The sequence below is a fragment of the Peromyscus maniculatus genome, chromosome 20 (assembly GCF_049852395.1).
Source record: "Peromyscus maniculatus bairdii isolate BWxNUB_F1_BW_parent chromosome 20, HU_Pman_BW_mat_3.1, whole genome shotgun sequence".
In the NCBI taxonomy this organism is placed as follows: Eukaryota; Metazoa; Chordata; class Mammalia; order Rodentia; family Cricetidae; genus Peromyscus; species Peromyscus maniculatus.
The window spans coordinates 8,430,235-8,444,218 of record NC_134871.1 but is presented as its reverse complement, the minus strand read 5'-3'; the positions used below and the strand labels follow the sequence as shown (position 1 = coordinate 8,444,218).

The 13,984-nt window shown below is 42.4% G+C and overlaps 1 protein-coding gene across 6 annotated transcripts in view; it reads left to right on the top strand.

The window, feature by feature from the left end:
* The window catches only part of Col14a1 (collagen type XIV alpha 1 chain), a 201,637-nt gene that overhangs the window by 33,001 nt on the left and 154,652 nt on the right, over window positions 1–13,984 (top strand). For all 6 annotated transcript variants that reach the window (XM_076555764.1, XM_006982385.3, XM_076555765.1 and 3 more), the window contains exon 5: window positions 3,271–3,360. In XM_076555764.1, coding sequence (XP_076411879.1) covers window positions 3,271–3,360 — 90 coding nt within the window. The remainder of the gene's footprint in view (window positions 1–3,270; window positions 3,361–13,984) is intronic.

Below are 13,984 nucleotides of genomic sequence, written 5' to 3'. Positions count from 1 at the left end.
TAGCATTTCTTAACACGTTTTTTTTCCTTATATTAAACCAACAGATGCATTTTGTTTTAGAAAATGTAAGTGGCCTGGGTCATAGCCCAAGTGTGGGTGGAGTAAAAGATGTAGATTTGGAAATAATCCATAAAGGATAAGATTTTAAATTGTTGGATGACAAAATTATAGGCAGAGATGCAAGGCAATTTTAGTATAGGTCATATTTCAGGAATGGAAGGAGAAGAGGAATCCAAAGATGAGAATATAAAAGATAGGGTAGTGGAATAGGAAAAAATTGCAATTACATCTGCAAAGACTGAGAACAAAGATTTTTAAAGAGACAGAATGCTGATTAAGAATTTAGAGAATGGGGTCTAAAGATGGGATATAAAATTCGATTATTAAACCTAGTAAGAAGAAAATATCTTAAAATTTTAATTATTATTCCTAGCTCAGAATGAAATTTCTTGGTATCAGAAAGACAAGGAGGGTTTTAAAGACAGGATTGCTAGAATTGAGGTGATAAGCTCTGGGCAGATAACAAATCCAGAATCCTTTTAGCAAAGGCTTCCAAGCCAGTGGACAGACAGAGGAGGGGTGGCTACGGAGACAGGACTGATGTGACCATCTCCTGGGCAGGACGGCAAGAATGGCTGGAGAAATCATCTCCCCTATGGAGCTGACCTGCCAATACGTCTGCTCACTTCCTTCAAGCAAATGAAACAATTAAATGACATATCTTGCCATTGACTTTTTTTTTTGCATTTTCACAGGGAATTTTATATGTACAGAAGTTTGACATTTGGTGATGACCTTGAAATCTTTGGAAACTTTAGAAGCCAAGCAATGGCAGGCAGAGTGTCAAACATAGAGTACAGTGGGAAATTAAGCTAATGATGCACATGGCTGGCCATGAGTGTACCGAAGGAGTAGTTTTTAGCCTCTGAATGTTGCCTCATTAAAGTGACAAGAGCTACCATCTAACTGTCTGTGGGAGACTATGAATAGAGCCCAGCTCCCACCTTTCCCACATTTTCTAGGGTTCTTAGGAGGAGGAGAGAGTAATAAGAAAATACCAGATAGAAAGAGAATCCTAGCGGACAAGAAGAAAGACAGAAACATAGGTAGGATAGCTTCGGGAGGGCCTGGATCAATACCCAACAACCTCACCCTTTACTGAAAAGGGCTTTTTGTAATATGCCAAGGGGCAAGGCGAAAGACCTCTTCCTTGCAAGATCAAAGCACACCGTACAACCAAGTGTAGACCCTTCCAAACACCTGGTAACCACGCCCGTGGCTAAATCATTATGCAGCCCTGCTGGGTAAAGCAAGCTCAGATGCTCTGACCCTGAGTAATTTGGGCCTCTACAACTATCAAAACTATTTTGTGTCATTTTTATTCATAAAGATTGATTATACATAGTGAGTTTCATTATGACATTTTCATACATGATCACAATTTTTGTCATATTCTCATTCCATTCCCTTTTAATTTCCCACCCTACTCCCAGTGATTGCCTTCCTTATACCTCCTAGACCCCTTCTACTTTTATGTCTTCTCTTCTTTTTCTTCTTTACTTGCGAGTGTTCATTGCAAAGAGTCATTGGTCTGGTTCAGGGCCTCTGGTTTCTGCTCCACTATTGATGCTGTGCCCTCACTGGAACTCCCCTTGATTATCCTGCTGTTGCCTGGTGTGGTGTGGAAATCCTGCAACTTTGCATCTGCAGGACAGGTCCCTTCACATGCTCCAGCAGATCACAGATGGGGTGGATGTTGGGGTGGGCTAACAAATAACCCCAGTTCTGGACCTGCGTTCGTGCAGGGTTGGTCAGCCTGCCACCCGTCCCTTGTCCTCACCACAAGGGTGAGTTCTTCTGCATTGCCTTGATGAGTTCACCCCTTGCAGCCATGAGCACAGGACATGGCCCGTTTTCCTTTCATGTCCTCAAGGTAGGCGCTCCCATCCCTACACCTTCAGGGCCAGCTCTACTGTGTTGCCCAGGCTAGTGTAGGCGCCACTTTCCCAAGTGCTGCAGCTGATGAGGGGCAGGACCAGCTCTCCCTCTCTTATGACCTCAGAGCGGCTCTCCCACCTGTCTATGGCATTGATGGAGTGGGGAGGGCAGCTCTCCCCCGCCCATCCCCCCACATGACAGATGAGTAATGGGGACAGCTCTCCCATGCCCACACCATCGGGCTGGCTCACCCACACCTCTACCAATGGGGTTGACTCTATTGAGGTGCAGGGCCTGCTATCCCAAGTGTTGCAGCTGGTGGTGCAGCTAGGGCAGCTCTATGGGTTTTCTTGAGGTGACCTTGACCCCATTGGCTCCTACAAGCTTTTATTCCCCTCTTCCACAGGATTCCTCAAACTCTGCCTAATGTTTGGCTGTGGGTCTCTGCATCTGTTTCCATCAGTTTCTGGGTAAAACCTCTCTGATGGCAGTTGGGATAGACACCAATCTATGAGTAAAGCAGAATATCATCAGGAATCACTTCGTTGACTTTTTTTTTGCAGTAGTGTTTGGTTCTATCCTAGGTCTCTGGAGTATTCTGCTTCTGGGTCCTGGCCCTCATGGGTGAGACTCTCTCTGGGTCTCAAGCTGGGCCAGTCATGGGTTGATTACTCCCATAATTTCTTTACCATCTTTACTCCAGGACATCTTATAGGCAAGACAAATTGTAGGTCTAAGGGTTGGTGGAGGGTTGGTGTCTCCCAATGTCTCCACTGGAAGTCTTGTCGGGGTACAGAAGATGGCCAGTTCAGGCTCCATATCCCCTATTGCTAGGAGTCTTAGTCCTCATAGGTTCCTGGGAGTTTCCATTGCTCTAGGTTTCTAGCTCATCCAAGAGCTGTCCCTAGATTCCAGTTGTCTCTCGCAGTACTCTCTCCCTCCATCCTTCCCTCCCCTGATCCCTCCTGTTCCCATCCTCACCCCACATTCACACTCCTCCCCAAGTCCACCAGGGATGCCTATTCTGTTTTCCCTTCCCAAGGACATCCCCATGTGTTCCCCCTTGAGCCCTCCTGTTACTCTGCTTCTGAGTCTGTGGATTGCAGCATGGTTTTCCTTTACTTTACAGCTAACAGTCGCTTATGAGTGAGGACATTAGTCTTTCTGGGTCTGGGTTACCTCACTGAAGATGATAGTTCCATCCATTTGCCAGCAAAGTTCACGATGTCATTGTTTTTAATAGCTGAGTAGCACTCCATTGTGTAAATGCACCACATTTTCTTTTCTTTTCAAATTAAAACATTAACACAACTGTCTTTCTTTTTCTTCCAGTTAAAGATTTAGAGAAAAGAAAGGATCCAACAAAGCCCAGAGTGAAGGCTGTGGACAAAGTAAATGGAAGTAAACCAACCTCACCAGAAGGTTAGATATTTATGTGTTGAACTCACTTTGGGCGTGGCTGGCTTAATTGTACAGAAAAACATACATAGTTTTGGGCATATCAGCAGAGCCATACAATCTGTTATGAAAATTGCCATTGGCTCCTTTCTTCCCCCCTTCCCAGTGGCTGTCAGCAGTTGATTGGGGTTCTTCCGTTCACCTTTCTACAACTAAACAAGCATACACATGAAAGCTGTCCTGTCATATTCCTTGTATCTGTCGTGTCTTCACGTTAGGGGCTTCCTTTGTGGATCCTTAGAGCAGGCAGGAGTCCATAGTAAACTGTCTATTCCGCTTTGTTCTCATTTGGGCCCTTCCTCCACTGTGTTATGTATTTTTAAAACTATCCAAATACTGCTTACGCTGTAGCCCATATTTTGATGTATAGCATTAATAGTTTATAATTTCCACTGGGTTGTCTTCTTTAATCCATGACTTACTTCAAATAAGTTATTAATTTTAAACATGTGGTGATCTTAAACATAGTCATTTATTATTAGTGTCTGACTTTATTGCACTATGTTCAGAGCATGTGGGATGCAGGGATATTTTTAAAAATCTGTTGAGATATTTTATTACTTAAATATGGCCATTGGTTAGATTCATTCCACATGTCCTTGAGAAAAATGTGTTTTAATTTCCCTCACTAATTTTTGTCCACTTCTGTTTGAAACTGGTTATTTTAAATATTTGTAATTCTGGTGACATATAAATGAGAGTTACATTTTCTAGGGGAAATTTACTTTTGTTATTCATAATGACCCCTTTTATCACTAGTCATTCAATATTTGTCTCAAAGCCCAAGTGTCTAAAACAATGTAGTTATACCCTCTTTATTGGGTGTAGTGTTCACAAAACAATCCATTCTTGCTGTCACTGTATTTGTGTTCCCAGGTTTATACTGAGGAATCTTATGGAGAGGATTGAGTGGCATTTGACTATCCTATCTTACAACCGTTATATGTATTTACAACTGTGACGACATAAATTTGCTGAAATTACTGACAATTTTGGACTCATCACTTATTTCTTTGCTTTGTATTACTTCACATTGCTCATGTTCTTTTCCCTCTATTTACAGTTTCTGTTCTCTTTATAATTGTTTTACCCTTCTACTGGTCTGGAAAGTGTTCATTCTTTTGTATTTCTTTGATACGATTGTATTAAGATTTACCACGCATATGAAACTTAACAACATCTACAAGTATATGATAGTTTTAGCATATCTCAACAATCCTTATAATGAGTTCAGGGTAGCAGCACACTGTCTTCTGTCTACCAACTATATCTCCTCCTTTGCTTTGTTACATCTTGTATTTTATCTCATGCCAGTTTCACATAGCTCTTTTAAACCTGCGTTTTTATGTCTATCACTTCCAAGTGAGAAACATGAGTCTCAGTATCCTAAGTTTTTCTGTTTATGTGTGCAGCCTTAGAAATCATTTCAGAGTTGCTCATCTGTGCATACTACAAGACGGGCAGAGTAGACACACAGTCTGTTCACTAACATTTGATATTTGCTTTTAGTGTATGATATAGAAATGGAGATTCAAAAAGATCTAGGAACCAGGCCTGATTTCACAGATCGGTAATTCCACATACTCTGGAAGCTGAGGCAGGAGGATTGCAAGCTCAAACTTGCCTAGGTTGCATCATGAGTAAAGGCAAACCTGGGTAATGTAGTGAGACATTGTCTCAAAATAAAGAGCTATAACACAAAGCGGGGGTGGGTGGGATGTAGCTCAGGGACAGCGTACTTGCCCAGGATGAGGTTAAGCTTGGATTAGTGCTTTTATTCACTATTTGCTATGTTTTGTCATTCATTTTTAACATAGGTTAACTTGAGTATGAAAAATATTGATGTGATTCATTATTAAAAGCCAAAAGTTAAATAAAGGGCAATAAAAAAGTATTCTTCCTTCCTTCTTTACTCAGGCTAAGGACCTAAAGAACCAAAGTCTTTCTTTTCCTTGTGTTTTTTGGGATGGGGTGGGGACAGTGCTGGGAATTGAACCCACCCAGGACCTTGAGCATGCCTGGTGTATATTTTACTACTATGTGACATCCTGAACTCCTAGTCCATCAGTTTCTGAATTACTCGTTTCTGTTTCTTTTTGTTAAAGTACATTCATTAGCATTTTAATGTGGTATTTTTTAAGTTCTCAGTTAATATTTGGATCAGCATTCTTTGCCTGTTTATGCTTAGAGAATATATATGATAAAAAATCTATGGATTCATGTGGCTTCAGAATTTATTAGTTTTAGCTGTATATTACTAAATAGTCCTACCTTCTCTATTCTTTGCCTTAAATACCTTCCTCTTGACCTTCAAAAACCCAGGACTGAGTGACGTGAATGAAAAACAAAGAAGAAAATAATACAGAATTGAAGGTGATAAGGTCATATGTTCTGAGGCTGTATAGTCCACACTGTGTGTATTCCCTTGGGGATATATCCATGGGGGACTTTCCTGAATCCATGGTCAGAGAGCTTTGTTGCTGTGATCAGGACCTATGTGGGGGCTAGGACTCACAGGAGACTCAGAGGGGGGAAATGGAATTATTTTCAAGTGAGGTGTGTACAGGGGATGTGAGGACTCTCTGCAGGCACAGACTATAGGAGAGAAACTGTCTTATGAACTCCGGCTGGGTGTGGAAGGGATGCCAGAGACCCTAGAGGTCCCAGTGCTTCAGGGAGGTGGAGGCAGAAAGAGCTGAAAGTCTGAGACCACCTTAGGTTACATAATGAGTTCCAGGTCAGTGTGGGCTTAGGGGGTGAGAAAAATAAAAGTGGGGCTTATGAAGAAGAAGAAAAGGAAGTAGGTTATAACAATGCAGGCCAGCTTTAGGGCTCCCAGGAGGAAAAATGTGAGGGTAGGCCACTAGCCACTCAGCGTCCCTCCCAGGCCTTAGCATACACCCCTCCCAGGATGAGATAGTCCTATGATTCACATCAAACTATGTTGTTCATTGTTTTCCCCTACAATCTGCTGTGGGACGGTCTGTATGTCGAATTGCTCTGATTGGTCAATAAATAAAACACTGGTTGGCCAGTGGCCAGGCAGGAAGTAGGTGGGACAAGGAGAGAGGAGAATTCTGGGAAGCGGAAGGCTGAGGCGGAGAGACACTGCAGCCGCCGCCATGACCAGCAGCATGTGAAGATGCCGGTAAGCCACCAGCCACGTGGCAAGGTATAGATTTATGGAAATGGATTAATTTAAACTATAAGCACAGTTAGCAAGAAGCCTGCCACGGCCATACAGTTTGTAAGCAATATAAGTCTCTGTGTTTACTTGGTTGGGTCTGAGCGGCTGTGGGACTGGCGGGTGACAAAGATTTGTCCTGACTGTGGGCAAGGCGGAAAACTCTAGCAACAACAATCTATAGTCTTCTGCTATGAGTGTTTATACTGTGAGTAGCATAGAAACAGTCAGTCCTACTTCACATATTTCAAAATTTTAACTTAAATGAGAGGAGCTCGAATGTTTAGCTGAAACTTCTGTGCTGTAAAATAGTTACTTATTTTTAATACACTGTACATGTTTCTTCAATACCCAAAAGCTAGCTTGCAAACAAAAGTGGTATTTGCCTTTGAGCACAGCGTTGGCACGTTGACATGAATGGTTATTTCCCTACTGGCTGTCCAAACAGCTTTCTCTAGTTATTTTTGGCATTTTTGCATAAAAGCACAGAACCAGATTGGAAAAGATTATGGGCCAGATAGGAAAAGAAGCATAAGGTTTCTTTCTTTTCTGCTAATGGATTTTTTTCAATTAAGCCCATCCAGCCTCTCTTTTTCTACCCATGTACTAATGGGACTTGACCCTGTTAGCTTCTGGTATCAGGTGAGGTCAAGTACTTTCACACGGAATTGCCTTAGACAGCCCTCCATTTTTCTTGTTCTCTGCTGTAAGGAGACTAGACATTTATTATTTTTTTCTTCCATATAACAGAGCTCTGATTTTCCAAGGAAAAAAACCCTAAAAACATAAGATGGGGTTGTTCTTCTTTCCAAAATAACAATACTCAACTCAGTCCTCTGCTATTTTTCTTCAATGTTTTATTGGGGAACAGCTTTGCTCATTCCTGACATATTGTCTGTGGCTGCTCTCCCACAATATCAGAGTTGAAGTGTTCCAGAAGAGATCATATGGCCGGCAAAGACTCAAGTATTTTGGCCTCTTCAGAATACAGTTGTTGATTTTTGCCTTAGAATGTTTAAAATTCTCAGATGTGTTGGGACTGAATCCCCCAATAAATTGGTTCCTTTTCTGAGGACATTTGGCCTGTTCTATTATTTCCAATCAGAACTGCTTAGGATGTAATCTCCTTTATGAATCTGCAAAAGATCCCATTTCTTCTATGTCCACATTTTCTTTTCTTTTAAACTGGAAATGTGAGAACTCCTGTGTTAGCTGTGAAGACTGAATGAATTAAAGTAAGTTAAATACTTAGAACACAGTGAGTACTACTTAAGCATTTATTATAAATATTTGAATGCTTGAAGCTGAGCTTGGTGGTACAAGCCTGTAATCCCAACACACAGAAAGGATAAATTTGAGGCCAGTCTGGTTTACATAGTGAATTCCAGGGCAACCTGGACTATAAGTTGAGATGTCTTGTTTAAAGAAACAAACAAACAAACAAACACAATAATAAAATAAAATAAACAAGACCCTCCCAATACTAGAAAGTATACTTATAGATAAATCAATCAATCAATCAATCAGTCAGTTAGTCAGTCTGTCTGCCTGCCTGCCTGCCTGTCTGTCTGTCTATCTCTGACAAAGTCTTGTACACTTGAGGCTAGTCTCAAACTTGCTGAAGCTGGTCTTGAACTCCTGATCTTCCTACCTCTAACTCCCTGGGGCTGGGATTATAAGTGTTTCATATTTGACTAAGAGGCCTCTCTTTTATGTTGATTTGACAGTGACTGCACAGATAAGATTTGATATTTATCCTCTAGTGGGGCAAGCACTGAGTTAGCTACTGGGATGAACTGATGAACATGGTTGGTAGCTGTCTACCCTCATGGAGCCTATGTAGCTCAGTGCAGCTCAGCACAGGTATCCAATGGCATCTCTATGATGGTACTCAGGGCATATTTTCCCTCCTCCTCCTTCTCCTCCTCCATCTTCCTCCTCCTCCTCCTTCATCTTCTTCCTCTTTCTCCTCTGTCTTCATTTTCTTCCTCTTCTTCCTTCATTTTTTTTTGAGACAGGGTTTCTGTGTAGCTCTGGCTGTCTTGGAACTCACTTTGTAAACCAGGCTGACCTCGAAATCAGAGATCCACCTGCCTCTGTCTCCCGAGTGCTGGGATTAAAGGCATGTACCACTAGCACCCTGCCATATTTTCATTTCTTAGCATCACTTTTGACACCTTTATGGTTCTTAACTTATAACGAAGAGACTGATTTAAAAATTACAACCTTTCCCACTAGTTTTCCAGGACTTACACGTGCCAAATTCAAGATCGTGGATTCATGTTGGAAACAGTGGGACTATTTGGGATTGAAACGTCAGACAGAGGTCAGAGGACCAGTTAAAACACAGGGATATAGGTGGATTTTTAGGCCAGTTCTGGCTAAATCCTGACTCCATTCCTATAAGTGAGGGGAAAAGTTTGGGGCTGGTCAAAAGTGAAGTATTGGGGTTTAGATGTGGACCAGACCATCACATGCAGCAGTAGCAGCAAATATCTTCAGAAATTCTTCAGTGGGCAATTTCATCACTTTTTGAACAGGATAAAATATTCTCACACAGCTCTTAAATATCTTTGTATGTGTATGTATTTGTATGGTGTATGTGTATGTACATATATGTATGAGCATAACCTCCACAGATTACATATGGACATTAGAGGACAGTCCTGTGCACCACTTTTCACCTTGTTTAAGACAGGGTTTCTTGTTCATGTCCGTGTATGCAGTCAGTGAGCTTCCATGGGTCATTCTGTCTCTGTCTCTTATCTTGGTATGTGAGAGCTGGGGTAACAGATGTGTGCTGTCTACCATGGTGGCTTGACCTGGGTTCTAGGGATTTGAACTCAGGTTCTCTTGCTTGTGTGGCCATGCTATACCCTCTGGGCTGCTTCCCCACTACTGCTTATACAAACTTTGGAGGCAGAGGTCTGTTGCCCACCCTGGTTCTTGATACAATTGATGAGTGCAGTTAATAATGTTTTATAGTAAAACGTATATGAATAGGAGGAATATGCTGCCAGTTACTCACACCTTTCATAGTAAACACAAACCAGCAACATCATCATCAATCAGCACTTTCAAATATTATGTCCAGGACTTAAGTATGTGCTGTATTTTATAAGACTGGCCATGTAGTAGGTTTGCATCCGCCGACATCATCACCAACAGACGATTCATGCATGGCACTCACATTCTGATGGTTGTCACCTTACCAGGTGACAGGAATGCTTCGGCACCATCAGAGATATGGGGCCATTGTTGCATATATGGTCAAGTGTGGACTGAATTGTGACCGTGCAGTGCATGCCTGTGTTTCGGTCACTGTGACATCTCAGTCCAGCATTAGTTGCCCTTCTCTTGCTTCCTCATCTGACTTCGCTTTTTTTTTTTCTGGGATGGATTTATTCATGGGCAAGCTTCCTGAGGTAATAACAAAGGGCCTTGAGGGTGCTCTTCAAAAGAGTTACATGGAGGGCTGGAGAGATGGCTCAGAGGTTAAGAACGCTGGCTGTTCTTCCAGACATTCTGAGTTCAATTCCCAGCACCTACATGGTGGCTCACAACCGTCTGTAATGAGATCTGGTGCCCTCTTCTGGCCTGCAGGGACACATGCAAACAGAACACTATATACGTAATAAATAAATGAATCTTTAAAAAAAAAAAAGAGTTACATGGTAGCAAGACATTCCAGTGTCATATGGGAGAAGGCCTGGTTAATGCTTTATTCACTCACTCACTCTCGTTCATTCATTCATTCATTCATTCATTCTTTTTATTACTAAGGACCAGACACAGGGACACTAGACAAACACTCTTTACTGAACTACACCTTTAGCTCTAGTTATTTGAGAAGCTGTCTCAAGAGGAGTTGTTATGGTCTGCTTAATTCATATGTTCATTCCTGAATGGAGTGCCATGAGCAAGGAGACATGAGAATCTGATTGGCCCCATCGGGATATACAAAGATTGGCTCAAGGTGAACTGAAAAGGAGATGCAGATGTAGCCTAGTAGGTAGAGTGCTTGCTTAGGATTCATGAAGCCCATGGTTCAATCCTTAGCACCTCATAAAACTGGGCATGGGAGTCATGTCTGTTATCCTGGCACTTCAGAGACAGGGTGATTAGAACTTTGAGGCTATTCCTATCTTTGTGAGTTCAAGGCCAGACTGTTACACAAGACTCTATCTAAAAAAAAAATAACTGAAATAAATGGCCTCAGAATGGACTTGGGAACACACACACACACACACACACACACACACACACACACACACACACGTTCACTACAGAAAGTTGTATTCTATGATTGTCTCATAAGTGTGCCCTCTTAAAGTAAATTGCTTCTTTCACTGTGTTAGTTGCTTTTTCTTGTCGTGACTAAATACTTGACAAGCAGAAACTTAAGGAAGGAGGACTATCTTGACTCACTGTTTGAGGAAGGAGGACTATCTTGACTCACTGTCTGAGGAAGGAGGACTATCTTGACTCACTGTCTGAGGAAGGAGGACTATCTTGACTCACTGTCTGAGGAAGGAGGACTATCTTGACTCACTGTCTGAGGGGACACAGGCCATCGTGGTGGGGATGCCATTGGAGTAAGTGACTTTATGGCAGTGAGAATATGCAGAAGTTTACTTCTCACACTGTAGTGGATCTGGACACCGAGAGAGGAGAGGAAGCAAGACCAAGCTCTGGTCCTCCAAACTCACTCCCAGTGACTCCCTTTCTCCATTTCTGCCTCCTAAAGTTCCTGAAATGTCCCCAAACTGCAATGATAGTCGGGGACCAAGGAATCAAAGTCAAACAAGTCTTTGGCAGACATTTCATATGCAATCTTAACAATCACCTCATGGAAGAATTGAAGATTAAAAACAACAGTGTAAACTCCTACAAGGTGTTAAGTTGCCCACTTAGAGATGCTTTTGCCTTAGATGCCCCTGGCTTCAGGGGAGTGACATTTTCTTTGCAAAACAGTGGATTAACACGTGCATCTTCAGTGGGAATGGGGTAGTCTCCAAAGGGGCAAAATTGATTTTTGGGGTAGAGGTTGAAGATATGTTTTATTCCTTTTATGTCCTTAGCTTAGATCTACATAAGCATACAAACAGATACACAGGGCATGACATCAACATTTCATGAGGAGTCAATTAGGCGAAAGTGTGTCTGGAAGGTCTTCTTATGGGAAGATAATTTTAAAGGGTTAGGAGACACTGACCTAGTAAAACCAGTGTGCCATAGAGAGGCTCCCCTGTCATGTCAGCCCCTCTGTCTCCCGTTTGCTCTCTGCGCTCTCCACAACATGCTGTTGAAATACAGAGCAACCGCAAAGCATGTGAGTCCAACACAAGGCAGTCAATGCTTCTCACACTTCCTGGAGTCTGAGTAGCCAGGCTCAGCAAGACATCAGACGACCAGCAGCTTGCCAGCCTGAACTCTGGGAGAGGAAACAGGCACATTATTGCATCGGTAGTTTTCTTAAAATTTAATTTCTTTTTTTTTCTCACTGTCTTTGTTATTGGCGCCAGTATGGCTCAGATAGCATGCAAGGCTTGAGGTCATAGTCCCTGAAATATCAGCCTCCCCTGCTTCCTAGTTGTGCAGTCTTAGACTAACCCGCTGAGCTCCAACTTCCCCGTTTCACAAAGGAGCACAATACTCACTACTAGCATGTAGGGCTGCAGAGGACAGCCCGTTCTATCATGCCTGTCATGTCTGCCTCATATTAGGCTCTAAAGGGAACTGTGTTTCCATTCCTGCCCCGTCTCCTCTCTCCACTCCCCCTCTGTTTGTGTGCATGTTCTTTTTCAAAAGAAAATATAGTCATCCCTCAGTATCCATGAAGACAGACTCTTTTTTCTTTCATTTTTCTTTATTAAGAAATTTTCTACTCACTCCACATACTATCCACAGATTGCCCCTTCTCCCTCCTCCTACCCCCAGGCCTCTTTCTCAAGCCACCCCACATCCCCACATCCCCCCCCAAATCGAGGTCTCCCATGCAAAGCCCAGCACACTGAGCCTAGGCAGGTCCAAGCCCCTTCCCATTGCACCAAGGCTGTCCAAGGTGTCATACCACAGGCACCGGGTTCCAGAAGCCTGCCCATAGACCAGGGACAGATCCTGATCCCCCTGCCTGGGTGCCCCCCAAACAGTTTGAGCTAAACAACTGTCTTCTGTATCCAGAGGGCCTAGTCCCATCCCATGGGGGCTCCACAGCCACCAGTCCACAGTTCATGGGCTTCCACTAGTGTGGTCAGAAGACAGACTCTTAAGAGCCCTTATGAATACCCAAACTTGAGGGTGCTAAAGTCCCTTACATAAATAAGTTTTTATCTTTTTTCTTTTTCTTTTTTTTTTTTTTCCAGAGCTGAGGACCGAACCCAGGGCCTTGTGCTTGCTAGGCAAGCACTCTACCACTGAGCTAAATCCCCAATCCCCATAAATAAGTTTTTAAAAACGATCTTGCATGGGCATATAATACATACCTCCTCTCATGTTCTTCAGCTCATCTCTGAACTGGTCACAGTACCCAATGGACTAAAGTAATAGAAACAGTTGTTATACTGTACAATCAAGGGAAAAGGAGAAAGGTGTCCATGTTAGTACAGATGCAATTTTTAAAGTACTTTCAATGCACGGTTGGTTGAACCTGTAGCTGCAGATTTGTTTCTTTAGGAGGCTGAGCATATCGGCAACACTGACTGTATTAGTGTCTCATGGATCTTCAAGAACTATCTGTGGCATAATTGTCTTGTTTTGGACTTAGGAAAGAGGTTCTGAATCCCTGGAAGAAGATTGAAAGAGACCACGCTTATTAAAAGATCTTTAAATGTAGCAGAAAGAAAAAAAAAATTCCTTTCCCCATTGATGCCAGGGGTTATAGATTTTAAGCTTTTGAAAAACAGGAGGCACAATACACCAGTCAGAAAGTAATCACCGATCCCTCACAAAGCACACTCTGTTTAGCTGTTCCTTAGATGGATCCTAATGCATCAAGACCACATGGGACTGGACTTCTTCTAGTGTTAGACCTCCAGTTTTCTCATTCCTCCTTTACTGCCCTTGATAATCTAACAAATTCTAGACACCTTTTTTCCCCTTTTGTTCTCCAGTGAAAGTTACCATTTTCAACCTGTGACTTCTACAGTCGTAAGAATTCTTAGCTGCATCCCAAGTAAAGTTTCAAATTTCCACATTTGAAAAGTGAGTTGTAATATTTAAATAAATCAGCTGCTTTGTTGCTATGAGTACAGTTAGTGACGCTGGCAGTGTCCGTCTCTCTCCAGAATGGGGGGACCCCTCTGATCAGTACCTAAATTCTTGTCTGAAGTGTGAATCTAATTAATCTTCTCAATAAAAACCAGGAACCGGATATCGGGATAAAAACCTGAAAGATCAGAGAAA